Consider the following 25,388-nt stretch of genomic DNA (forward strand, 5'->3'; position numbering starts at 1 on the left):
GAGATTAATCCTTTGTCAGTTGCTTCATTTGCAAATATTTTCTCCCATTCTGAGGGTTGTTGTCTTTTGGTCTTGTTTATGGTTTCCTTTGCTGTGCAAAAGCTTTTCAGTTTCATTAGGTCCCATTTGTTTATTTGTGTTTTTATTTCCATTTCTCTAGGAGCTGGGTCAAAAAGGATCTTGCTGTGATTTATGTCATAGAGTGTTCTGCCTATGTTTTCCTCTAAGAGTTTGATAGTGTCTGGCCTTACACTTAGGTCTTTAATCCATTTTGAGTATGTTTTTGTGCATGGTGTCAGGGAGTGTTCTAATTTCATACTTTTACATGTACCTGTCCAATTTTCCCAGCACCACTTATTGAAGAGGCTGTCTTTTCTCCACTGTATATGCTTGCCTCCTTTATCAAAGATAAGGTGACCATTTGTGCGTGGGTTTATCTCTGGGCTTTCTATCCTGTTCCATTGATCTATATTTCTGTTTTTGTGCCAGTACCAAACTGTCTTGATTACTGTAGCTTTGTAATATAGTCTGAAGTCAGGGAGCCTGATTCCTCCAGCTCCATTTTTCGTTCTCAAGATTGCTTTAGCTATTCGGGGTCTTTTGTGTTTCCATACAAATTGTGAAATTTTTTGTTCTAGTTCTGTGAAAAATGCCAGTGGTAGTTTGATAGGGATTACATTGAATCTGTAGATTGCTTTGGGTAGTAGAGTCATTTTCACAATGTTGATTCTTCCAATCCAAGAACATGGTATATCTCTCCATCTATTTGTATCCTCTTTAATTTCTTTCATCAGTGTGCTATAACTTTCTGCGTACAGGTCTTTTGTCTCCTTAGGTAGGTTTATTCCTAGATATTTTATTCTTTTTGTTGCAATGGTAAACGGGAGTGTTTTCTTAATTTCACTTTCAGATTTTTCATCATTAGTATATAGGAATGCAAGAGATTTCTGTGCATTAATTTTGTATCCTGCTATTTTACCAAATTCATTGATTAGCTCTAGTAGTTTTCTGGTAGCATCTTTAGGATTCTCTATGTATAGTATCATGTCATCTGCAAACAGTGACAGCTTTACTTCTTCTTTTCCGATTTGGATTCCTTTTATTTCTTTTTCTTCTCTGATTGCTGTGGCTAACACTTCCAAAACTATGTTGAATAATAGTGGTGAGAGTGGGCAACCTTGTCTTGTCCTGTTCTTAGTGGAAATGGTTTCAGTTTTTCACCATTGAGGACAATGTTGGCTGTGGGTTTGTCATATATGGCCTTTATTATGTTGAGGAAAGTTCCCTCTATGCCTACTTTCTGCAGGGCTTTTATCATAAATGGGTGTTGAATTTTGTTGAAAGCTTTCTCTGCATCTATTGAGATGATCATATGGTTTTTCTCCTTCAATTTGTTAATATGATGTATCACATTGATTGATATGCGTATATTGAAGAATCCTTGCATTCCTGGAATAAACCCCACTTGATCATGGTGTATAATCCTTTTAATGTGCTGTTGGATTCTGTTTGCTAATATTTTGTTGAGGATTTTTGCATCTATGTTCATCAGTGATATCGGCCTGTAGTTTTCTTTCTTTCTGACATCTTTCTGACATCTGCTTTTGGTATCAGGGTGATGGTGGCCTCGTAGAATGAGTTGGGGAGTGTTCCTCCCTCTGCTATTTTTTGGAAGAGTTTGAGAAGGATAGGTGTTAGCTCTTCTCTAAATGTTTGATAGAATTCGCCTGTGAAGCCATCTGGTCCTGGGCTTTTGTTTGTTGGAAGATTTTTAATCACAGTTTCAATTTCAGTGCTTGTGATTGGTCTGTTCATATTTTCTATTTCTTCCTGGTTCAGTCTCAGCAGGTTGTGCATTTCTAAGAATTTGTCCATTTCTTCCAGGTTGTCCATTTTATTGGCATAGAGTTGCTTGTAGTAATCTCTCATGATCCTTTGTATTTCTGCAGTGTCAGTGGTTACTTCTCCTTTTTCATTTCTAATTCTATTGATTTGAGTCTTCTCCCTTTTTCTCTTGATGAGTCTGGCTAATGGTTTATCAATTTTGTTTATCTTCTCAAAGAACCAGCCTTTAGTTTCATTGATTTTTGCTATTGTTTCCTTCATTTCTTTTTCATTTATTTCTGATCTGATCTTTATGATCTCTTTCCTTCTGCTAGCTTTGGGGTTTTTTTGTTCTTCTTTCTCTAATTGCTTTAGGTGCAAGGTTAGGTTGTTTATTCAAGATGTTTCCTGTTTCTTGATGTAGGCTTGTATTGCTATAAACTTCCCTCTTAGAACTGCTTTTGCTGCATCCCATAGGTTTTGGGTCGTCGTGTCTCCATTTTCATTTGTTTCTAGGTATTTTTTGATTTCCCCTTTGATTTCTTCAGTGATCACTTCGTTATTAAGTAGTGTATTGTGTAGCCTCCATGTGTTTGTATTTTTTACAGATCTTTTCCTGTAATTGATATGTAGTCTCATAGCGTTGTGGTCGGAAAAGATACTTGATATGATTTCAATTTTCTTAAATTTACCAAGGCTTGATTTGTGACCCAAGATATGATCTATCCTGGAGAATGTTCCATGAGCACTTGAGAAAAATGTGTATTCTGTTGTTTTGGGGTGGAATGTCCTATAAATATCAATTAAGTCCATCTTGTTTAATGTATCATTTAAAGCTTGTGTTTCCTTATTTATTTTCATTTTGGATGATCTGTCCATTGGTGAAAGTGGGGTGTTAAAGTCCCCTACTATGATGGTGTTACTGTCGATTTCCCCTTTTATGGCTGTTAGTATTTGCTTTATGTATTGAGGTGCTCCTATGTTGGGTGCATAAATATTTACAATTGTTATACCTTCCTCTTGGATCGATCCCTTGATCATTATATAGTGTCCTTCTTTGTCTCTTGTAATAGTCTTTATTTTAAAGTCTATTTTGTCTGATATGAGAATTGCTACTCCAGCTTTCTTTTGATTTCCATTTGCATGGAATATCTTTTTCCATCCCCTCACTTTCAGTCTGTATGTGTCTCTAGGTCTGAAGTGGGTCTCTTGTAGACAGCATATATATGGGTCTTGTTTTTGTATCCATTCAGCCAATCTGTGTCTTTTGGTGGGAGCATTTAATCCATTTACATTCAAGGTAATTATCGATATGTATGTTCCTATTCCCATTTTCTTAAATATTTTGGGTTTGTTATTGTAGGTGTTTTCCTTCTCTTGTGTTTCTTGCCTAGAGAAGTTCCTTTAGCATTTGTTGTAAAGCTGGTTTGGTGGTGCTGAACTCTCTCAGCTTTTGCTTGTCTGTAAAGGTTTTAATTTCTCCATCAAATCTGAATGAGATCCTTGCTGGGTAGAGTAACCTTGGTTGTAGGTTTTTCTCCTTCATCACTTTTAAGTATATCCTGCCACTCCCTTCTGGCTTGCAGAGTTTCTGCTGAAAGATCAGCTGTTAACCTTACGGGGATTCCCTTGTGTGTTATTTGTTGTTTTTCCCTTGCTGCTTTTAATATGTTTTCTTTATATTTAATTTTTGATAGTTTGATTAATATGTGTCTTGGCGTGTTTCTCCTTGGATTTATCCTGTATGGGACTCTCTGTGTTTCCAGGACTTGATTAACTATTTCCTTTCCCATATTAGGGAAGTTTTCAACTATAATCTCTTCAAATATTTTCTCAGTCCCTTTCTTTTTCTCTTCTTCTTCTGGGACCCCTATAATTCGAATGTTGGTGCATTTAATGTTGTCCCAGAGGTCTCTGAGACTGTCCTCAGTTCTTTTCATTCTTTTTTCTTTATTCTGCTCTGCAGTAGTTATTTCCACTATTTTATCTTCCAGGTCACTTATCCGTTCTTCTGCCTCAGTTATTCTGCTATTGATCCCGTCTAGAGTATTTTTAATTTCATTTATTGTGTTTTTCATCGTTGCTTGGTTCCTCTTTAGTTCTTCTACATCCTTGTTAAATGTTTCTTGCATTTTGTCTATTCTATTTCCAAGATTTTGGATCATCTTTACTATCATTATTCTGAATTCTTTTTCAGGTAGACTGCCTATTTCCTCTTCATTTGTTAGGTCTGGTGTGTTTTGACCCTGCTCCTTCACCTGCTGTGTGTTTTTCTGTCTTCTCATTTTGCTTATCTTACTGTGTTTGGGGTCTCCTTTTCACAGGCTGCAGGTTCGTAGTTCCCGTTGTTTTTGGTATCTGTCCCCAGTGGCTAAGGTTGGTTCAGTGGGTTGTGTAGGCTTCCTGGTGGAGGGGACTAGTGCCTGTGTTCTGGTGGATGGGGTTGGATCTTGTCTTTCTGGTGGGCACGTCCACGTCTGGTGGTGTGTTTTGGGGTGTCTGTGGCCTCATTATGATTTTAGGCAGCCTCTCTGCTAATGGATGGGGCTGTGTTCCTGTCTTGCTAGTTGTTTGGCATAGGGTGTCCAGCACTGTAGCTTGCTGGTCGTTGAGTGAAGCTGGGTCTTGATGTTGAGATGGAGATCTCTCAGAGATTTTCGCCATTTGGTATTACGTGGAGCTGGGAGGTCTCTTGTGGACCAGTGTCCTGAAGTTGGCTCTCCCACCTCAGAGGCACAGCCCTGATGCCTGGCTGGAGAACCAAGAGCCTTTCATCCACACGGCTCAGAATAAAAGGGAGAAAAAATAGAAAGAAAGAAAGAGGATAAAATAAAATAAAATAAAGCTATTATAATAAAAAATAAGAAAAAAATTATTAAGAATAAATTTATTAAGAAATTTTTTTTTAATTTTTAAAAATAGATTTATTAATTTTTTATAATAAAAAATAAGAAAAAAATTATTAAGAAAAAAATTTATTAAGGAAAAAATATTTAATTTTTTAAAATAAAAAATATGAAAAAACTTATTAAAAATTTTTTTTAATTTTTAAAAATAGAAAATAAGGAAAAAATTATTAAGAAAACATTTATTAGGAAAAAAAAATTTTTTTAAGTTAAAAAAAAACAAAAGGACGGACCTAACCCTAGGACTAATGGTGAAAGCAAAGCTATACAGACAAAATCTCACCCAGAAGCATACACATATACGCTCACAAAAAAAGGAAAAGGGGAAAAATTAATATCTCCTGCTCCCAGAGTCCCCCTCCTGAATTTGGGCTGATTCGTTGTCTATTCAGGTATTCAACAGATGCAGACACATCAAGTTGTTTGTGGAGCTTTAATCCGCTGCTTCTGAGGCTGCTGGGAGAGGTTTCCCTTTCTCTTCCCTGTTCGCACAGCTCCTGGGGTTCAGCTTTGGATTTGGACCCGCCTCTGCGTGTAGGTCGCCTGAGGGCATCTGTTCCCCGCCCAAACAGAACAGGATTAAAGGAGCAGCTGACTAGGGGGCTCTGGCTCACTCAGGCCGGGGGGAGGGAGGGGTACGGATGTGGCAGAGGCCGGCGTGACGTTGCAGCAGCCTGAGACGCGCCGTGCGTTCTCCCGGGGAAGTTGTCCCCGGATCACGGGAGCCTGGCCGTGGTGGGCTGCATCGGCTCCCGGGAGGGGCGGTGTGGAGAGTGACCTGTGCTCGCACACAGGCTTCTTGGTGGCGGCAGCAGCAGCCTTAGCGTCTTATGCCCGTCTCTGGGGTCCGCGCTGATAACTGCGGCTCACGCCCGTCTCTGGGGTCCGCGCTGATAGCCGCGGCTTGCGCCCGTCTCGAGTTCGTTTAGGCGGCGCTCTGAATCCCCTCTCCTTGCCCGCCGCGAAACAAAGAGGCAAGAAAAAGTCTCTTGCCTCTTCGGCAGCTGCAGACTTTTTCCCGGGCTCCCTCCCGGCTAGCTGTGGTGCGCTAACCCCTTCAGGCTGTGTTCACGCCAACCCCAGTCCTCTCCCTGCGATCCGACTGAAGCCCGAGCCTCAGCTCCCAGCCCCCGCCCACCCTGGCGGGTGAGCAGACAAGCCTCTCGGGCTGGTGAGTGCTGCTCGGCGCCAAGCCTCTGTGCAGGAATGTCTCCGCTTTGCCCTCCGCACCCCTGTGGCTGCGCTCTCCTCCGTGGCTCCGAAGCTTCCCCCCTCTGCCACCCGCAGCCTCCGCCCGCGAAGGGGCTTCCTAGTGTGTGGACACCTTTCCTCCTTCACAGCTCCCTCCCACTGGTGCAGGTCCTGTCCCTATTCTTTTGTCTCTGTTATTTCTTTTTTCTTTTGCCCTACCCAAGTACGTGGGGATTTTCTTGCCTTTTGGGAGGTCTGACGTCTTCTGCCAGCGTTCAGTGGGTGTTCTGTAGGAGCAGTTCCACGTGTAGATGTATTTCTACTGTATCTGCGGGAAGGAAGGTGATCTCCGCGTCTTACTCTTCCGCCATCTTGCCGGGGGACCTCAAGTTTTATATCTTTAGATTTCCCCCTTAACCCTGCTTTCATTGGATCCTGCAAGTTTTGGTATGTTGTGTTTTCATTTTCATTTGCCTTTAAGTATTTTCTAATTTCCTTGTGATTTCTTCTTTGATCCATTGGTTTAAGAATGTGTTTTTTAATTTCCACAGTTTTGTGAATGTTCCAGTTTTACTTCTGTTGTTGATTTCTGACTTCATCCTGTTGTGGTTGGGGAGGAGATACTTTGTATGATGTCAGTCTTTTAAAATCTGTTGAGACTTAATATGTAACCTAACACATGGTCTATCCTGGAAAATGTCCCATGTGCATTTGAGAAGAATGTGTATGTTGTTGGGTAGAGTGTTCTGTAGATGTCTGTTAGATCTAGTTGATTTATTGTGTTAAGTTCTCTATTTCCTTACATATATTGTGTTTGGTTGTTCTATCATTGAGAGTAGGGTTTTGAGGTCTCCAGGTATGATTGTAGGATTGTCTGTTTCTGCCTTCAATTCTGTCAGTTTTTGCTTCATATATTTTGCTTGTCTGTTATTAGGTACATCAGTGTATATAATTGTTATATTTTCTTGCTGTATTAAAACTTTTATTAATGTACAACATCCTTTTTTTGTCTCTTGTAGTCTTTTTTGAAAAAAAGTCTATTTTGTCTGATACTAGTATAGCTACTCCTGTTCTCTTTTAGTTACTAATTGCATGGAATGTAAATATTTTTCTATCCTTTTACTTTCTTTTTTTTTAATTTTTAAAATTTTATTTTTGGCTGTGTTGGGTCTTCATTGATGCACGTGGGCTTTTCTCTTGTTATGGCGAGCAGGGGCTACTCTTCGTTGCAGTGTGTGGCCTTCTCATTGCGGTGGCTTCTCTTGTTGTGGAGCATGGGCTCTAGGTGCACGGGCTTCAGTAGTTGCAGCTTGCAGGCTTCAGAGCTTAGGCTCAATAGTTGTGGTGCATGGGCTTAGTTGCTCCATGGCATGTGGGATCTTCCCGGACCAGGGATCAAACCCATGTCCCCTGCATTGGCAGGAGGATTCTTAACCACTGCGCCACCAGGGAAGTCCCCATCCTTTTACTTTCAATCTGTATATGTCTTTGAATCTAAAGTGAGTCTCTTGTATATAGCATGTAGTTGGATCATATGCTTTTATCCATTCTGCCAATCTCTGTCTTTTAATTGGAGATTTTAATCCATTTACATTTAAAGTAATTACTGATATGGATGAAATACTTGTTATTTTGCTATTTGTTTTCTGTATGCCTTATAGCTTTTTTTTTCTCTTATAGCTTTTTTTGTTTCTCATGTTCTGCATTACTATCTTTTATGTTTGATTTTTTAAATTGTGAAATATTTAAATTCCTTTCTCATTTTTTGTGGGTATATTCTGTAACTATTTTCTTAGTGTTTACCATGGGAATTACGTTTAACATCCGAAAGTTGTAACACTCTAATTTGAATTTATACCAGCTTAAGTTCAATAACATACAAAACCCCTGCTCCCTTATACCTAAACCCCACCCCTTTTGGTTGTTGATGTCACAGAATTAAATCTTCATACATCATGTGCCCTCAAACATAAATTAATCTTTTAAATGCATTAGTCTCCTAAATTATGTAGGAAATAACGTTTGGAGTTACAAATCAAAATTACAGTAATACTAACTTGTAGACTAATAATTTAAAAAATATATATATATTTATATTAGTTTCTTAAATCATGTGGAAAACAAAAAAAAGAGTTATAAACTGTTGTTACAATAATACTAGCTTTTATAATTGCCCATGTCTTTACCTTTATTGACATATTTGTTTCTTCATATAGCGTTGAGTATTTCTTCATATAGCATTGAGTTACTGTCCTTTGAGTTAGTGTCATTTCATTTCACTCTACAGGACTCCCTTGAGCATTTCTTGCAGGGCAGGTCTAGTGGTAACAAACTCCCTCAGCTTTGGTTTATGTGGGAATGTCTTAATTTCTCCCTTGCTTTTGAAAGACTGTTTTGCTGGATATAGGATTCTTGGTTGACAGTTTTTTTCTTTTTTAAAGTATTTATTTATTTATTTATTTTATTTGGCTGCATCAGGTCTTAGTTGGAGCACATGGGATCTTTGTTGCAGCATGCGGGATCTTTGTTGCAGCATGCGGGATCTTTTGTTGCGGTGCTTGGGCTTCTCTAGTTGTGACGTGCAGGCTTCTCTAGTTGCGACGTGTGGGCTTCTCTCGTTGGAGCACGTAGGCTTCTCCCTAGTTGTGGTGCATGGCTCCAGAGTGCGTGGGCTCAGTAGTTGTGGCACATGGGCTGTCCAGTTGTGGCACGCGGGCTCTAGAGTGCGTGGGCTCAGTAGTTGCTGTGCGTGGGCTTAGTTGCCCCACGGCATGTGGGATCTTAGTCCCCTGACCAGGGATCGAACCTGCGTCCCCTGCATTGGAAGGCAGATTCTTAACCACTGGACCACTAGGGAAGTCCCCAGCTGTTTTTTTTTCTTTTAGCACTTTGAATATATAGGCCCACTGCCTCTGGCTTCCAAAGTGTCTGATGAGAAATCTGCTAATAATCGTATTAAGGATCTCTTCTATGTGATATGTTGCTTTTCTCTTGCTTCTTTCGAGATTCCTCTTTTTATCTTTGGCTTTCTAAAGTTTGATTATAATGTGTCTTGGTCTTTTTGACTTCATCTTACTTGGAGTTTATTGAGCTTCTTGGATGTTTAGATTCATGTCTTTCATCACATTTGGGAAGTTTTCAACCATTATTTCTTATTTATTTATTTATTTATGGCTGTGTTGTGTCTTCATTGCGGTGCACGGGCTTCTCATTGCTGTGGCTTCTCTTGTTGTGGAGCACGGGCTCTAGGCACGTGGGCTCAGTAGTTGTGGCTCACAGACTCTAGAGCACAGGCTCAGTAGTTGTGGTGCATGGGCTTAGTTGCTCTGCGGCATGTGGGATCTCCCCGGACCAGGGCTCGAACCCGTGTCCCCTGCATTGGCAGGCAGATTCTTAACCACTGCGCCACCAGGGAAGCCCCAGCCATTATTTCTTCAAGTATTCTTTCTGCCCCTTTCTCTCTCGCTTCTGCTTCTGGGACTCCCACAATGTGTATGTTGGTCTGCTTAATGGTGTCCCACAGGACCCTTAGGCTCTGTTTACTTTCCTTGAATCTTGATAATTTTCATTGTCCTGTTTTCAAGTTTGCTGATTCTTCTACTGATCAAATCTGCCTTTGAATACCTCCAGTGAATTTTAAAATTTCAGTTAATGTACTTTTTAGCTCCACAATTTTTTTGGTTTCTGTTTAGGTTTTCTATTTCTTTATTCGTATTTCCATTTTATTCCTACATTGCTTTCTTGACTTTCTCCACATCTTCTTTTAGTTTTTTGAGCACCTTTAAGATGGTTGTTTTAGAGTCCTTGTCTAGAAGATCCACCATCAGGTCTTTTTCAGGGACAGCTACTGTTGATTTATTTTTTCCTTTGAATGGGCCGTATTTTCCTGTGTCTTTGAGTGCCTTGTCCTTTTTTTGTTGTTGTTTGTTTAAAACTGGACATTTGGATCTAATAATGTGGTATCTCTGGATATCAGATTACTCTCGTTCCCTAGGATTTGCTGTTTTTGTTTTTCTTTGGTTGTTGTAGATTGTCTCTGTACCAAGGATCAGCCTGAGGCATAAATTAAGGTTTTCTCAGCCTGTACCTGGGAATGTGTGGTCACTTTCAAATTTTCCCCTTTTATGTAGTTGCTTTTGAATATCCTAGTCTTTAATGTCTGGCTCCCTAAAGCAGAAAAAGAAAAATTAAAAGGGGAAGGGAAGGGCACTGGCCCTTTAAATCCCATAGCACTTCAGCTGGAGGGGGAGGGTCCTGTAGCAATGGGGGAGGTGCAACAATGGCCACCTGCCTGTTTGGCCACACCTCTGTGATCAGAAGCAGGAAGCAGTGGTCAGAGCACAGATCCCCAGTATTTGGACGACAGGGTCTTTTTTGCCCACCTTGGCTCCTGCAAGCTGTGTGCAGGCAGCTCCAGAAACAGGTGTATGGCCTCCAGTGGCATGGCTAGGGGTGGGATGGGTAGCTGCTACTGTAGGAAGAGCTGAAATTGACTGAAATTAACCTCAATTTACTGTCCAAGTCCTCATATGGAAGTTGCAAGTCTTTAGGACTTGAGATCCAAAATAGTCACACCAGACAGATTTCTGCCAGTGCACTGTTTTTCAGGTGAGGAGAAGATTCCCGGTGCTCCCTCCTCTGCCATAGTCCCAGAACCTTCCAGGCCGTGCTCGTTTTTGTCCGTACCTGTTTGCCTGCTCCCCCCTGCACTCTTCCAGTGGGGAGGAGGTGTGCTGCGTCCTCATCAGTGTCTCCCCCGGCACGTCTTCAGTGCTTGGCACTTGTGGTGAAGGCCCAGTGAGTTGACTTTTCTTAAATTCCCTGCTTGCTCCTGTTATCTCACTCCCCCTTCAGCTGCTGGTTACAAGGTAACCATGGGCTGGGCTGCAGTCTGCACATGGCCAGCCACTGAGGGCTGCCCAGGAAGGAGAGAGAAGAGGACTATGCTGGGCTGGATAGTGACTCCCCCAAATTCCTTTCCACCTGGAAGCTGTGATTATGACCTTATTTGGAAGTAGGGTCTTTGCAGGGGTAATAAATAGAAATGAAGTCATCCTGGCCTAGGGTGGACCCTAATCCAGTGACTGGTGTCCTTACAAGACAGCCACGTGAAGATGGGGGCAGAGATATTGGAGTGAGGCATCTACAAGCCAAGGGTTACCAGCAACCCGCAGAAGCTGGAAGAGACGAGGAAGCATTCTTCCCTAGAGTCCCCGGAAGGCACATGGCCTGCTGACACCTGGATTTTGGACCTCTAGCCTGTGGGAGGATACATTTCTGTTGTTTTAAGTTACCTAGTTTGTGGACTTTGTTACGGCAGCCCGGCAGCCCGAGCAGACTAATAAAGGGACGAAGGCCAAGAGGCTACACCTCTTATTTTTAAGGTTGATCCACAAGACTATTAGAATTCCTCACACTTTTGTGTCCTGAGAATGGAGCCATGGGATTTTAGGTCCCAGTGACAGGGTCTCCCAGGGGTCCTTGGCCATTTGCTGACTTCCGTGCATCACGTCTGTGTGTGTAATGCCAGGATTCTAGGACAGGCCTTGCTTTTTGACAACAGTGGTCTATGTTCTGTGTCCTAAGAACTGTTACTGATTGACAAGGGCACTTAGCCAGATGAGCCAGTACACGTCTCTCCAACTTCAGAGCAAGCAACGAGTGCCCCAAACCTGGGGGCTCCAGGGGTCCTGGGGCCTCTCACACTGTGCGGGGAAGGGCAGGTCAGGCAGCCCTCTTGGGGGGTGGGTCGCCCTACAGTGAAGTGCACCGCCTCCCGGTGGTCTTGCCTTTGCTTCTCTAGCTCTGGCAGCTTCCCAGCGGTGAGGGAAAAAGCCAGCCCCAGGTATGGTATATGTTGTCACCTAGCAAGTCTCCATGAGAGCCAGATCATTTCTAAACTGGTGTTTGAAAGAGGAGTTTTAAGACAGACAATAAGGGCCTGTGAGTCCTTCCGATTCAACTAATCTCACCGCCAGAGTCAGCTGCGTGTTCGTGGTTTTCAGTCTCTGTGCTGTAACAGGTTGAGAACAGGGCCCAGGTCCTGGCTGTTGTACCCCCAGTCTTCTTCTCAGACATTTACTGGGGATCCTTATGGGGCTGGGCTGGACCCAGGGCTGGGGTGTGGCGATGAGAGAGAGTGTGTCCTTGGGAAGCTCCGTGAGCCCCCGAAGCCCGGGGACCTTCTGCCCCATTGTTTCTCTTACTGTCTCCGTTTGACCAGCAAGGAAAGATGCTCAGAAATCAGGTGTTGCTTGAAGTCCCCCAGCCTCAGAGGGTGTGAGGGAGCTGTGGTAGGTGGAGGTGTCGAGGCTGGGGTGCCACTGCCTCCTTACCTGGGCACTCCAGCAGCCACCTGGATCCCGTGAGCCTCAGTTTGCCCATCTGTGGAATGGGAGACATGATAGCAGCTGTCTCGTAGGATGTGTGGAGAGTGCATGGTTGGTGCATTTGCTGCTGCTGCTGTCCATGCGGTTGTCGTAGGGACTTAGAAGTCTGTGAAATGTATGATTCCATGGGCGACCAGCCTTCACTGGTATTACAGACTTTCTATCTGTGTTTGTATTGTACGTATTTGTATATATATTGATACCTCTTTTATATGCATAACATGTATTTACTCTGAATACACTTCAGTATCAGATAAAGGCAAGGATAGAGACGTTTCTCTGTTGCGCTGCTGAAATCACAGCTTTTGAGAATAACTCTAAAATGTAATGAAAGTCCACTCTCAGGGCAGGTCTCTCTTTACCATCTGTGTCTACTCCAGGTACACTTCTGAGCCACTGTGGAGGGCGACTAGGTCCAGCTCGGGGGAGTGTGGCATGTCTATCCCGCCAGTAGTGACAAGGCTACCCCAGAGCTGTGATGCTGGCAGGGGAAGACGAGTCCAGGCGACGGGGTGGGCCACGGCGGGCCTGGCATCTGTGACACTGTGGAGGGAGGGGCTCCTGCTGCGTTTTCCACGGTGAGGACGTGGGACGGGGGCCTTGACCACCTGGCACTGCCTTCAAAAGCGGCCAGTTTTTAAAGAGAACAAATAAATCCAAGGCCAGGAAACAACCAGCAGTGAGAGCCGGAGCTCTTGTTGGGGTTTGGCATTCTTTTTCCTGTTTATAGTATTTTATGCTAAGAAGGCTATAGTTGGGTCTCAGCTGTGTAAATGCCCCATCACACTGTCTCGACGGGGCTTCACCCAGACCAAGTGACTTGGCACCAGCCGGCAGCCCCAGCTGTGTGGACAGGCTCAGAAGGCCATGCGTGGTGGCCCCCAGCACCCCCTTCCCAGTCCTGCAGGTGCAGCCTGGTGCTGAAGGGCTGTCTGCTGGGAGGAGGTATGGATGCCGACCGGCCAGCTTGCAGAGAGAGGCCTCTTCTCCTCCTTTGGTTCAGGGGTGAGGTCGTCGGGGCCAAAAGGTGGAAAAATGAAAGTAATGACCTTCCAAGAGGGGCTCTCACCTGGCGCCCCTGAGATTATGACATCTGTGAGTCGAGGGCAGGGAGGTGTGATGGCATGATGGAGTGCCAACGCCACACGCCTTGGGGCGGAAGTCCCAGCTGACGGGCTCATTCCCAGTGATGTGTCACACCCGTCGTCACCAGTCCTGCTCCTTCTTCCGCACCTGGTGGTGGACGTTTCCCACTCGCCGGGGCCCGACCTCCTCATCTCCCCCGCCGCCCTCACGGTCTGCCTCGCCAGCTGCCAGGCCTCTGCTCTGTCCTGTTTTGAGTCCCTGTTGTGAAGTGCGGATCTAGAACAGCCTGTTCCTCTAGGCCTTTGCTAAGAGAGCCAAACCGGTCATTCTAACTGCAGTTTTTCTTCTTTCCTCTCTTTCTGTTCATTTCTAGAGTGAAGTCCAAGGAAAATGGGAAGGAGAGGACTCTTAAAAATTCCCTGAGGGAATTCCCTGGGGGGGGGTTCCAGTGGTTAGGACCCGGCGCTTTCACTGCCAAGGGCCTGGGTTCGATCCCTGGTCTGGGAACTAAGATCCCGCAAGCCATGCAGTGTGGCCAAAAAAAAAAAAAAAAAAAAATTCCCTGAGAGGGGGCGAGGTTTCCAGAATGTTTTCTGGGTCACCTGGTTGGAGTGATTCGGTCACATGCTGGGCTTATCCATGGACTGGTTATCACAGACGCACGGGGTGTTTGGTGCAGGAGCGTGGGGAGCAGCCCTTGCCTCGGGGATGTGGGTTTGGGCCCAGGGAGCCAGGCTGGGATCCGGAGACGGGCTGTGTGCCTGAGTTCCACCGATTATTTTTTTGTTTTATTGATTTATTTTGTTGAGGTGTAGTTGATTTACAATGTTGCATTAATTTCTACTATACAGCAAAGTGATTCACTGACACACACACACACACACACGTACATAGATACATTCTTTTTTGTATTCTCTTTCATTATGGTTTATCACAGGATATTGAATATAGTTCCCTGTGCTATCCAGTAGGACCTGGTTGTTTACCCATTCTCTATATAATAATGTGCACCTGCTAATCCCAAACTTCCAGTCCATCCCTCCCCCACCTGACCTCCCCCTTGGCCACCACAAGGCTGCTCTCTACGTCTGTGGGTCTGTTTCTGTTTCGTAGGTAAGTTCATTTGTGCCATATTTTAGATTCCACATATAAAGTGATATCATACGGTATTTGTCTTTCTCTTTCTGACTTTATTTAGTATGATAATCTCTAGGTCCATCCCACCAATTATTTCTTAACCCCAGTCTTAAAAACAATCCCAGCCATGTGACTTCTGGGCATTTATCCCGTGGCTGTATTGGCATAAGGGCACAAGGAAGCAGCCAGCTGGAGGTGTGTGTTCCGTAAATCTGGAATCTGTCGTGAAGCTCCAGGCTGTGGTTGAAAAGAACAAGTCAGGTTCTGTGCTGCTGTGGAATAAGGTATATTGCTAAGGAGGAAAAAAGCAAGGTGCCGAACAGTGTTGTAGCATCCGTTTGTGTAAAAATACATGTGTTATAGATGCTTATAAACACTCTGGAAAGGTCTGTGCCCAAATAGTAGTTGCCTCTGGAGAGTGAAGCTGGGGGCAGAGGAGCTGGTGGGAGAGAGGAATTTAAGTTTTCATTTGATTTCCTTCTGTATGTTTGAATTTTTTACAACCATGCACATGTTTTTGTTTTAAAGCAGTTAAGAGAGTAGTAATTCAGGGTTCCGTTAGTAATATGGCCCTGTATTCCATTCCACTGTGGTAAGAAGGTTCTCGGTTCCTGGTGTCCATCCCTCCTCGTGAGCACGCAGGAGGTGAGCTTGAGCACTTCCCCGAGTGGAGCCCAGATCCTTCTCCTGCCACTTTCTCACGTGGAGCTCAGGCTCAACCCTGACTTTTCTGAAGCTGTTTTTTCATTTGTAGGATGGACTGGTTCATCCTGCTTCACCTCCCTTATGTACTGTTTATGCTGGAGATTACTTTGAAAATGGGAAAGCACAAAACTAAGGCTGGGTTTAAAGCAAATGGTAATTTTAAGGACTTTTAAAAAAAAATTAATTGGGGTTGGGTATATTAGTTTCCTAGAACTGCTGTAACAAAATACCATAAACTGGGTGGTTTACAAGAACAGATGCTTCATCTTTTGCTGTTCTAGAGGCCAGAGGCCCAAAATCAGGGTGTCGCTGGCAGAGACGTGCTCCCGCCGAGGCTCTGGGGGAGGGCCCTTCTTTTTCTCTTGCAGCTTCCGGTGGCTGTAGGCATCCCTGGTGTTCTTTGGCTTGTGGACACATCACTCCAGTCTCTGCCTCTGTCGACACGTGGCCTTCTTCTGTGTCTGTGTCCATGTTTCCTTCTTCTTATGAGGACACTAGTCATTGGATTAGAGTCCATTCTAATCCAGTATGACTTCATCTTAGCTAACTGCATCTTCACAGACCCTATTTCTAAATAAAGTCACATTCCCAAGTATCGGGGGTGAGGGCGTGGGCATATCTTTTGGGGGGCTACCCACTGCAGTGGAGTTTCTACCCTTCCCATCAAGAAGTATTTGGAATTGCCACACTTAGTAATTTGATGATGTAAAACGTAACATTATGAATTTGCTCATGAAAATAGAATTTTAGATGAAGTTTCAGATAGAACTTTATGGGCTGAAAACTCCAAAGTTAATTATTCATTCAGAAGACAACCTCCAAATGAGCACGTTTATTACCTACTGATGGGTGTCTGTGCCGGACTTTCTTCTGCTCTATGAATGTTTGTTCCTGATATTGCTTCTTTTAGTCAAATCAACTGTGCTTTTAAATCTTCCCCTTAGGAAATCGAGAGACTTTCCGAGCAACTAGAAGAAAAAGAGCGGGAGACGCAGCAGCTGATGAGCCAGCCCGAGCGGGAGCAGGAGAAGGAAGTGGCCCTGCTGAGGAGAAGCGCGGCACAGAAGGGGCGGGCCCGGGCCGCCAGCGACATTCTGTGCCGCTCCTTGGCCGACGAGACCCATCAGCTGCGGAGGACTCTGGCCGCCACCGCCCACATGTGCCAGCATCTGGCCAAGTGTCTGGATGAACGCCAGCGCACGCAGGGGGACGCGGGGGAGAGGAGCCCTGAGGTAGGCCGTGGTGTCAGCACACCACGATGAGGACCGAGGTGCAGCAGGAGGCCTCGCCTCGCGCCTCAGGATCCCTCAGCCGTCGTGGAGGTCGGGGCGCCCAGGGCGCCCCCTGCTCTCCATAGTGAGGGTTGCAGCAAAGCCCGCCCATCCGGGGATTTCTTCTAGCACGGTGGAAGGTGCAGAACGTGACAGGGAAGCAGCTGGCCTGTGTCACCAGCTGCCACCCCCAGACCTGCAGCTGACCCTGGTCCCCGTGGGGAGATGGCACTGTGGTCTCATCAGCCCTCGCTGAGGACGAAGCAGGCAGGGCAGGGGCGGGAGGGGTATCCTGAGCAGGTGCTGGCACACGTGCAGGCAGGCGAGGGGCAGCGCCTCCAAAGGCCGCAGGTGCAGGGCCAGGCCCCAAACACCGTGAGGAATCGGGGCCGGGCCGGGGCGGGGGAGGGCTCCACGTGTCTGAGCAGGGCTGGCCTCCGGGGCCTCCTGCAGGGCGGGGACCCGCGTCAGTGAAGGGAGGACACGGAGCCCTTCCATGTACCTGGCACTGTGACCCCTGGCCAGGCCCTAGGCAGGGCGGGGCCAGCAGGGAGGGAGCCGGGCAGGGGCCAGGGGGTGGGGCCAGGGGAAGGGGGCGGGGCCGGGGGCCTCCAGGACTGGGTGGATCTGGGCTGTGGCTGTGTGTGCGTTCTGGTCAGGGAGGGGACAGCGGGGGTTTCAGCATCAGGAATTCCCTACCTGGGAGACCAGGGGGCTCCTGGCTGGGGGTGTTGGGAGCTCCGGCCGAGGCCGCCTTCCCTGCCTGTCTGATTCCACCCCCTCCCGGCACGCAGTGCACACCCTGCCCCGCCCAGCGCAGGTTACTCTCGTGGGGTCTTTTCCAGGCAGTTCTCTGATTCTCTGAGGCTGCAACCAGGTTGACTCAGAAACGCGGGGGAGGGGGGAACAGGCCCTCCAGCCCCTTAGCAGCAGCTCCACTGGGAAGCCTGCTGGGGAGAACCTCCGTCTGAGAGCTGCCCGTCTCCGCGGGTGGATTCCACGAAAAGGGAACCTCAGAAAGCACACAGGCATATTTCAGATACCACAGTGCTCTCTGGGGGCAGGCTGTGTTCTCGTCTGATTTTGAGTCACTGTGTCATTTCCCTCTGGGGACTTGAACACAGCCGCAGGTCATGTTTGGGCTGGGCAGGGGTGAGGCCGGGGCTCTTAACAGGCTCTAAATCGGCGTCACTTCTCAGCCCTGGACTCGGCTGAGTCACCGGGGTTTCCCGATGCCTGCTGGGTTAGGACATGTAGTTCCTTTGTCATTCGAGGGGAATTCTCAAAAATAACGTCACCAGCATACAGCCCACTGTACTGTTAAATGCAATGAATTTCTAGGATTCAGATGGACTTTTCGGCTAGTTCTGCCCACCGCCATTAGGGCTGGTTTGGCACATGGGTTTCTACGCATGACTCCCGAGACCCCGCGTGAGGCACGGGTGGACTGCCGTGTACAGAATCACTGAGGTTAACCCTGCTTGCGTGACATGACATGACAGCGTGGTGGGCTCAGAGGGAGGGAGCCGGGTCCCTGGCCGGGCCTGCTCCTGGTGGCCCTGTGGCCCTGGGCTGGAAGGTTCTCTGGTGGACGGTGAGATTAAGCTTCCTGCCCTCCCAACTCCCGTGATGATGGAAAGTCTCAGGCATGAGAAGATTGTGCGAGGCTTGGCCCCAGCGTGGGGTGGGCTTGGGTGGGGCGAGGACCACCCCTCCCCCACCTTCGGGAAGGGGCACGGCCTTTCCTGTCTCCATCCCACCTGCCGCAGTGCGGGCTGCAGTGACCATCTGCGACCTCAGTCTCCAGGTGTGCCTTCCTACCCTCTTGCCGCACATGACAGTCACGTTCGGTGACACGGTGTCTGCTCTCTGTCCCTTTCTTATGCAGCCAGCGTGTGCAGATGGGGACGGCTCTGTCCACACGGTTGTTGAGAAGTTACGGGAGGAGAATCGACTGTTGAAGCAGAAGGTGACTCACGTGAGTGTCTGTTAGATGTCACTTGGGAAGAACTTTCCCCTCATGGTCCGCAGATGAGGGTCCTCTCCTTGGCTGTGCCTAGGGGTTGCCCCTGCCCTCAGGCCACTTTGGCTGATACACGCAGTCCCTAGAGGCCCGACATATTTGCCTAAAAGGACGTGCAGAACTTCTCGCTTGTCATTCTCCAGCCCCCAAGTTAATTCACGTGGATAAATGAGGTACAAGAATTACTATCGGGCTTCCCTGGTGGCGCAGTGGTTAAGAATCTGCCTGCCGATGCAGGGGACACGGGTTTGAGCCCTGGTCTGGGAAGATCCCACATGCCACGGAGCAACTAAGCCCGTGAGCCACAACTACTGAGCCTGCGCGTCTGGAGCCTGTGCTCCGCAACAAGAGAGGCCGCGACAGTGAGAGGCCCGCGCACCGCGATGAAGAGTGGCCCCCACTTGCCGCAACTGGAGAAAGCCCTCGCACAGAAACGAAGACCCAACACAGCCAAAACTAAATATAAATAAATAAATAAATTAAAGAAACGTTTAAAAAAATACTTTAAAGAAAAAAAAAGAATTACTATCAAGTATAGCTTTTACGGTGGGAAATTGTACCAAGTCCGCTTCTGTCTATGGCGGTTGTTTGTGGCCATCGTCGCCACGTCCTAGCGTCCCCTCTGCACAGAGCAAACTGAGGCAACTTTTTTTTTTTTGGCCTTCGTTCCTTTTATTTATTTTTTTAAAAAAGTAATTAATTAATGTATTTATTTTTGGCTGCGTTGGGTCTTCGTTGCAGTGTGTGGGCTTCTCATTGCTGTGGCTTCTCTTGTTGCGGAGCACAGGCTCTAGGCATGCAGGCTTCAGTAGTTGTGGCTCACAGGCTCAGTAGTTGTGGCTCGCGGGCTCTAGAGTGCAGGCTCAGTAGTTGTGGCGCACGGACGGGCTCAGTTGCCCTGCGGCATGTGGGATCTTCCCGGACCAGGGCTCAAACCCGTGTCCCCTGCATTGGCAGGCGGATTCTTAACCACTGCGCCACCAGGGAAGTCTCCTGAGGCAACCTTCATTTAAGGGGAAACTCACTCTGCTCCTTGTTGCTAGTGAATAGCTTCACAGTTCAGGTTGGCTCGAGAGCAGGTTCTCAGCCACCGTCACCGTGAGCTTTTCGGCCTCCTCAGGTGGAAGACCTCAATGCCAAGTGGCAGCGCTATGATGCCAGCAGGGACGAGTACGTGAGGGGGCTTCACGCACAGCTGAGGGGGCTGCAGGCCCCCCTCGAGGCTGAGAGGCCCTCCCCACCCGAGCTGATGAGGAAGGAGATCTCCCGGCTCAACACACAGTTGGAGGAGAAAATCAACGACTGTGCAGAAGCAAGGCGGGAGCTGGCGGCCGCGAGGAGGGCCCGGGACGCCGCGCTGGAGCGGGTGCAGATGCTGGAGCAGCAGGTGCCCCCCGCCCCGGGGCCGGGCGTTGGGGGGCGCTGGGGGGCTTTCTCCGTCTGAGCAGAATAGGCGCTGCCGTCTGATGGCCGAGTGTCTGTCTCCTCACAGATCCTCGCGTACAAGGACGACTTCACGTCGGAGAGGGTCGACCGGGAGCGGGCTCAGAGTCGGATCCAGGAGTTGGAGGAACGGGTGGCCTTGCTGCAGCGCCAGGTACCCTGGAGACAGGTGGAATGGAGGCCCACCTCCTCCGGTCCAGGCTGGGCGTTTTCTTCGTGTTTCTTTCATCGGTTTCAAGCCCTTCTGCGTCTGCCGAGACCCTGATTCTGTGCTCCAGGCAGAGCCACCGTGCCCGGTGCCTGGGGCCTGGTGGCAGAAAACCTCCCTGTCGTACCGTGTGTGTCTGTAGAGGACGTTGGTGTGGTGGCGTGTGACTTCAGGGGTGGCTGTCCTGCACCCAGAGGGCACGTCCTGGGCCTCGGGCTCCCTACTGGGAGCTTCGTGCACACGTGTCCCCTCCTCGCTGTGCGGCAGGGACCCTGGTCGCCCTGTCACACACACACAGCCGCTGAGGCTGCAGGCGTCTGCTGGCGCCCCCCAGCTCACAACCCCCGTGCACGGAGATGGGCCGTGCAGGCGGGCAGGCCCCGCAGCTCACTCTGGGCTCCGTGTTGTCCCGCCACAGGGGGTGCTTCTTGGGAGGCCTTGCCTGGGTGGGAACTGATGGTTTCTCACTGCAGGACCCGGGGCACCCACATGCCGCTTCCCTGCTCCTCCCTGGGTCCGCCCAGAGCACCCGATACACATCCTCCTGGGGTGCTAGTGCCCTGGTGGGGTGGGGATGCCGAGCTGACCCTGGAACCGCCCTTCGTGGTTGGCCTCGGGGCGGCGGGAGCCACCCCCAGTGCCCCATCCTGTGTGGCTGTGGACCCCACTGGTGGACAGAAGGGTGGCCCGGCCTGCCGAGGCCCGGGGCCTGTGCACTGAGTGGCCTCTGAGCCCCTTTTGGCTGCGGCCTGTGGCCGTCGAGCTTTGGGAGCACTTGCTCCTGCTGGGCCCCTGGGCGACGCCCCCGGGGCGGGTGGTGGTGAAGCTGTGGGCCAGCAGCCAGGGTCCCGCCGCCTGGGCTGAGGCTCCCACACGAGGTGTGATGAACACCAGGGGTCACGGCGCTTTGGGGCTGACGTGGGGGGGCGAGCGTGTCGGCCGTGCCACGGGCACCCCTGCTGCCTCCAGAGACCCCCCGCCCACCGAGGAGGGACGCAGTTTGCCAGGCTCCCTCTCTCCACGGCGGTGTGTGGGGCGAGTCTGCTGGGGCCGTGGCGGGGGTCGGGGTCGGGGAGCGGCCCCCCGCCCCGCTGGGGCCCGTTCCTCCGTGAGCGCAGGCAGGAGGTTGTTCACGGAGCACGTCCTCATTTGGGCCCCAGCACCAGGCAGGGCGAAGGTGCAAGTCCCACTGCACAACAGGTGTATCTCTAGTTGCTGGAGCCTGAGGCCAGCCTCGTAAGCTGACCCTTTGCTTTTTTTCCAGGATCCTCGAGAGCCAGGCTCTTGCCGGATTCACACTGGGGGCAAAACTCCCGGGTACTTAGAGACCGACGCTTCGGAGCTTGTGGCACCCGGTGGCTGCAGGCCTAGGATGGGATCCCAGCGGCCAGAACTCCCCGCAGAGGGCGGGAGCCCCGGAGCAACCCAGAGAGGCCAGGGGGACCTTCAGTGCCCTCACTGCCTGCAGTGCTTCAGCGATGAGCAGGGGGAGGAGCTCTTCCGGCACGTGGCCGAGTGCTGCCAGTGAGCGGGCGCTGGGCCGCCCGGCCCGGAGGCGCGCGTGGGTGCTCCCAGCACGCAGCATCGGGATGCGGGGCCCCCAGAACAGGCTGGGGGCGCTTCTGAGCCTTCCCCTTGGTCCCCCTTGGGTCAGGGGGCACTTCCGGTGGGGCTGGAGGGAGAGGTGGGGTTGGGAGCATTCGTGCCCAGGAGGGCGCAGCCTCGCCTCTGGTGTGGAGTTGGACGTCCCAAGCTGTCGGGCCGAGGCCGCGCGTGATGTGGCGTGGGGTTCTTCCAGGCCCGCAGGACAGCCCTGCCCCAGCCGCACCTGGGGACGCTGCAGCTCACTGGGACGCGGCGGCCGCCCGTGGGAAGTGCGCCCACGCCCACCAGGAGGCGTGCACAGCTGAGCACTGTGCCTGCACTGAAATAAGGCCGCACTGCAAGAGTGTGTGCTGCATATCTGGAACTTAAACGTGTTTATGTCACATGACTTATTTTTGTAATAAATGCACTTGCTACAGCGACTGCTCTGAGAGTGTGCTCTGGGGGCTGGGGTGCAGGGACCCGGCAGCATTTCCATCTGGGCCCGAGTTACACCAGCCGGGAGGAGAGACACTCTTTCTTACTGTTTGTCTGTCACCTGTTTGTTTGTTTGTTAAGGTATCCAGAGGGGCGGGGTCAGCGGGAGTCCAGCCTGCCCAGCACTCTGCCTTCGGCCTGTTTCAGCTCCAGCCAGGGTGTGAAGGGCTTGGGGTGAGGCGGGAGGAACCAGGCGCCTGGCGAAGGCAAGTGAGAGGCTTGCAGGGCAAGGACTGCGTGCATAGTCCTGGCGGGGTCAGGGCTGTGTGACTCAAGCTAACCCTCAGAACAGTCGCAGGAGGTAAGTACTGCTATCAATCAATCCTCCTCAACACAGGTGTGGAAGGTGAGGCACAGAGGGGTAAGGCCACTTGCCCAAGGTCACAGTAGCAGGGGACAAAGCTAGGATGTAAACCCAGGCCATCTGGCTCCTGAGCCCACATTCCACTTCCCGATGTGTGGAGGAGCTGCCGGCACGGTGCAGGGCCAGCACTGGGTGCACGTGCTGTCCCTCCTGCCTGGAACCTCGCTCGCCCTCTCGCTGGCTAAGTCGGTCCTCCTCCAGTTGTAGTTCAGGCGTCCACTCCTCTGTAGGATCCCTGCGCACCCCACTTTCCAGGAGCCGACTGGAAGGGATCAGTCTGTGCAGCGTGGGTGCTAGAACGTCACAGGAAGCCTCCGTCTCACTGTCCTGAGGAGTTGGAGGAGTTTGGAAATAGATGGGGACCTCCTGGAGAGAAGGGAGCTGCAGAAGGGAGAGCCCTCAAATCCTTGGCTGACCCCTGAACTGTGCAAGCTTAGCGTAAGACTCACTCCAAGAATCCTGGGGCAGGAACAGCGGCTGGAAGGCAGGATGTGCTGAGCAGAGCTCCCAGCGGCTGTCCACCGTAGTGTGGCAGTTCCGAAGCTGAGTCCCTTGGGGTTAGAGGGGCTGGAAAACCTTGGTTTTCCTTTGAAACCCTCGAAGGGCCACATTTTAGGAGTAAAGTTGACATCTTAGGGCCAAAACAAAACAGCCCTGCTCTTCCAGGCAGCCATCCAGTAATTCACTGGCCTGTTGGAACAAACTCTGGCTTTCTTCAGAGCCAGGACCTTGTACTATATTAACCAGAGTCCAATATACAGTAAAAAATACTAGACATACGGGAAAAAAGGCATAATGAAGATATATTCACACAAACACAAGCTAACAAAAATTTATATCCAGCAGATTGTACGACAAGAAAAAAGTATACTATGGAAATTACTCAGGCTAGAGGGAAATGATTCTGGATAAAAACAAACATAGAAAGGAATGAAGAGCATGGGAATGGGGACTTCCCTGCTGGCACAGTGGTTAAGACTCCGTGCTTCCAATGTAGGGGGCCCGGGTTTGATCCCTGGTCAGGGAACTAGATCCCACATGCATGCTGAAACTAAGAGTTTGCATGCCACAACTAAGGAGCCCACGTGCCGCAACTAAGGAGCTGGCAAACTGCAACTAAGGAGCCCGCGACTAAGACCTGGTGCAACCAAATAAATATTAAAAAAAAAAAAAAAGGGAATGGGTAGATATGAATGAATATTGACTGTTTAAAACAATAATGTCTTGAGGGTTTTAAAACATGCAAACATGTGACCACAAGAACTTTCTAGGTGAGGGACAGGAGTGTTTAATGAATTTATACAAGTGTAAGGTTTTTGTGTTGATTTGTGGTGGACTAATGAACTAAGGAAACATAATCTCTAGGGTAACCACTAAAGTAGTAATGAAAATATCTAATTAGAAAGTTAATAGAACAGAAAAATGTTTTTATTAATCCAAAGCAAGACAAGTTAGGAGAACCAAAGGGATAAAGGAGAGATGAGACAAAGAGAAAGCAGTTGGAAGATGGTAGACTTAACCAACTGTATCAGTAATTACATTAAAAATAAATTGAGGGTGGGAGGGAGACGCAAGAGGGAGGAGATATGGGGTTATATGTATAGCTGATTCACTTTGTTATATGGCAGAAACTAACACACCATTGTAGAACAATTATACTCCAATAACGATGTTAATAAAAATAAAAATGGACCAAACACTCCGATTGAAAGACAGTGATTGTCATACTGGATGAAAATGAAAGTCTCACCTGTGTGCTCATTAGAAAAGATACACTTTAAATATAAGACACACCATGCCAACATTAACCAAGAAAATGAGAGTGATTATCAGACACAGTGGACTTTGAAGACAAAAAATATTACCAGAAATAAAGAGCAACAGTGCATAATGATAAAAGGGTGAATTTATCAGGAATTTACAATATACCTAAATTTGTGTAGAGCTAATAATATAAAGCAAAAGGACTAGACAAATGCATAATCATCATTGGAGATTTGAACATACCTTTCTCAGTAACTGATAGAAGCAGGGAAAAAAGTCAGTAAGGATACCGAAGATTTAACCTATCTACTTGGCCTTATTTCATATGTAGAACCTAAGTTACACCCAACGGAAGTTAACTATAATTCTTTTCAGGTGTACGTGGAATGCTTCCAAAAGAGACAAATCTGTGGGCCATAAATCAAGTCACAACATACTCCAAAGAACCTAACCATTGAATTCATGGTCACTGACCACAGTGAAATTAAACCACGACTCAGTAACAGAAAGATAACTACTAAATTCCCAGCACAGTTCTAAATGATCCATGGGAAAAATAAACACAACGGAGATTAGAAAGTATTTTGAACTGAGTTGAAAATGAAAAAACAACTTGCTAAAAATTATGGAATGCAGCTAAGGCAGTGATTAGGGGGAATGTATTAGCTCCAAAGGCATATATTAGAAATGAAGAGAGGTTAAATAAACTTCAGTGATCCAAGTGCTCATCACAAGAAGCTAGGAAAAGAACCGCAAATGAGGGACTTCCTTGGTGGTCCAATGGTTAAGAGTTCACCTTCTAATGCAGGGGACGCAGGTTCAATCCCTGGTCAGGGGACTAAGATGCCAGCCACATGCTGTGGGGCAACTAAGCCCGTGCGCCACAACTACTGAGCCCGCACGCTCTGGAGCCTGCGCGCCACAATGAAGACCCGACGCAGCCAAATAATAAAATTTTTAAAATAAAAAGAAAGAACTGCAAATTAAACCCAAAG

At 48.4% G+C, this 25,388-nt stretch overlaps 1 protein-coding gene across 2 annotated transcripts in view; it reads left to right on the forward strand.

The window, feature by feature from the left end:
* The window catches only part of TNIP2 (TNFAIP3 interacting protein 2), a 36,062-nt gene extending 11,907 nt beyond the window's left edge, over nt 1–24,155 (forward strand). Inside the window, exons 2-6 of one of the 2 annotated variants that reach the window (XM_057547208.1) lie at nt 16,183–16,470; nt 18,398–18,487; nt 19,653–19,919; nt 20,025–20,129; nt 21,448–24,153. In XM_057547208.1, coding sequence (XP_057403191.1) covers nt 16,183–16,470; nt 18,398–18,487; nt 19,653–19,919; nt 20,025–20,129; nt 21,448–21,711 — 1,014 coding nt within the window. In that variant the 3' untranslated portion in view covers nt 21,712–24,153. Of the gene's footprint in view, nt 1–16,182; nt 16,471–18,397; nt 18,488–19,652; nt 19,920–20,024; nt 20,130–21,447 lie in introns of both variants that reach the window. The other variant, XM_057547209.1, reaches the window with a different exon arrangement.
* Nucleotides 24,156–25,388: the final 1,233 nt, after the last annotated feature.

This window comes from Balaenoptera acutorostrata, chromosome 5, assembly GCF_949987535.1.
Source record: "Balaenoptera acutorostrata chromosome 5, mBalAcu1.1, whole genome shotgun sequence".
Classification (NCBI taxonomy): Eukaryota; Metazoa; Chordata; class Mammalia; order Artiodactyla; family Balaenopteridae; genus Balaenoptera; species Balaenoptera acutorostrata.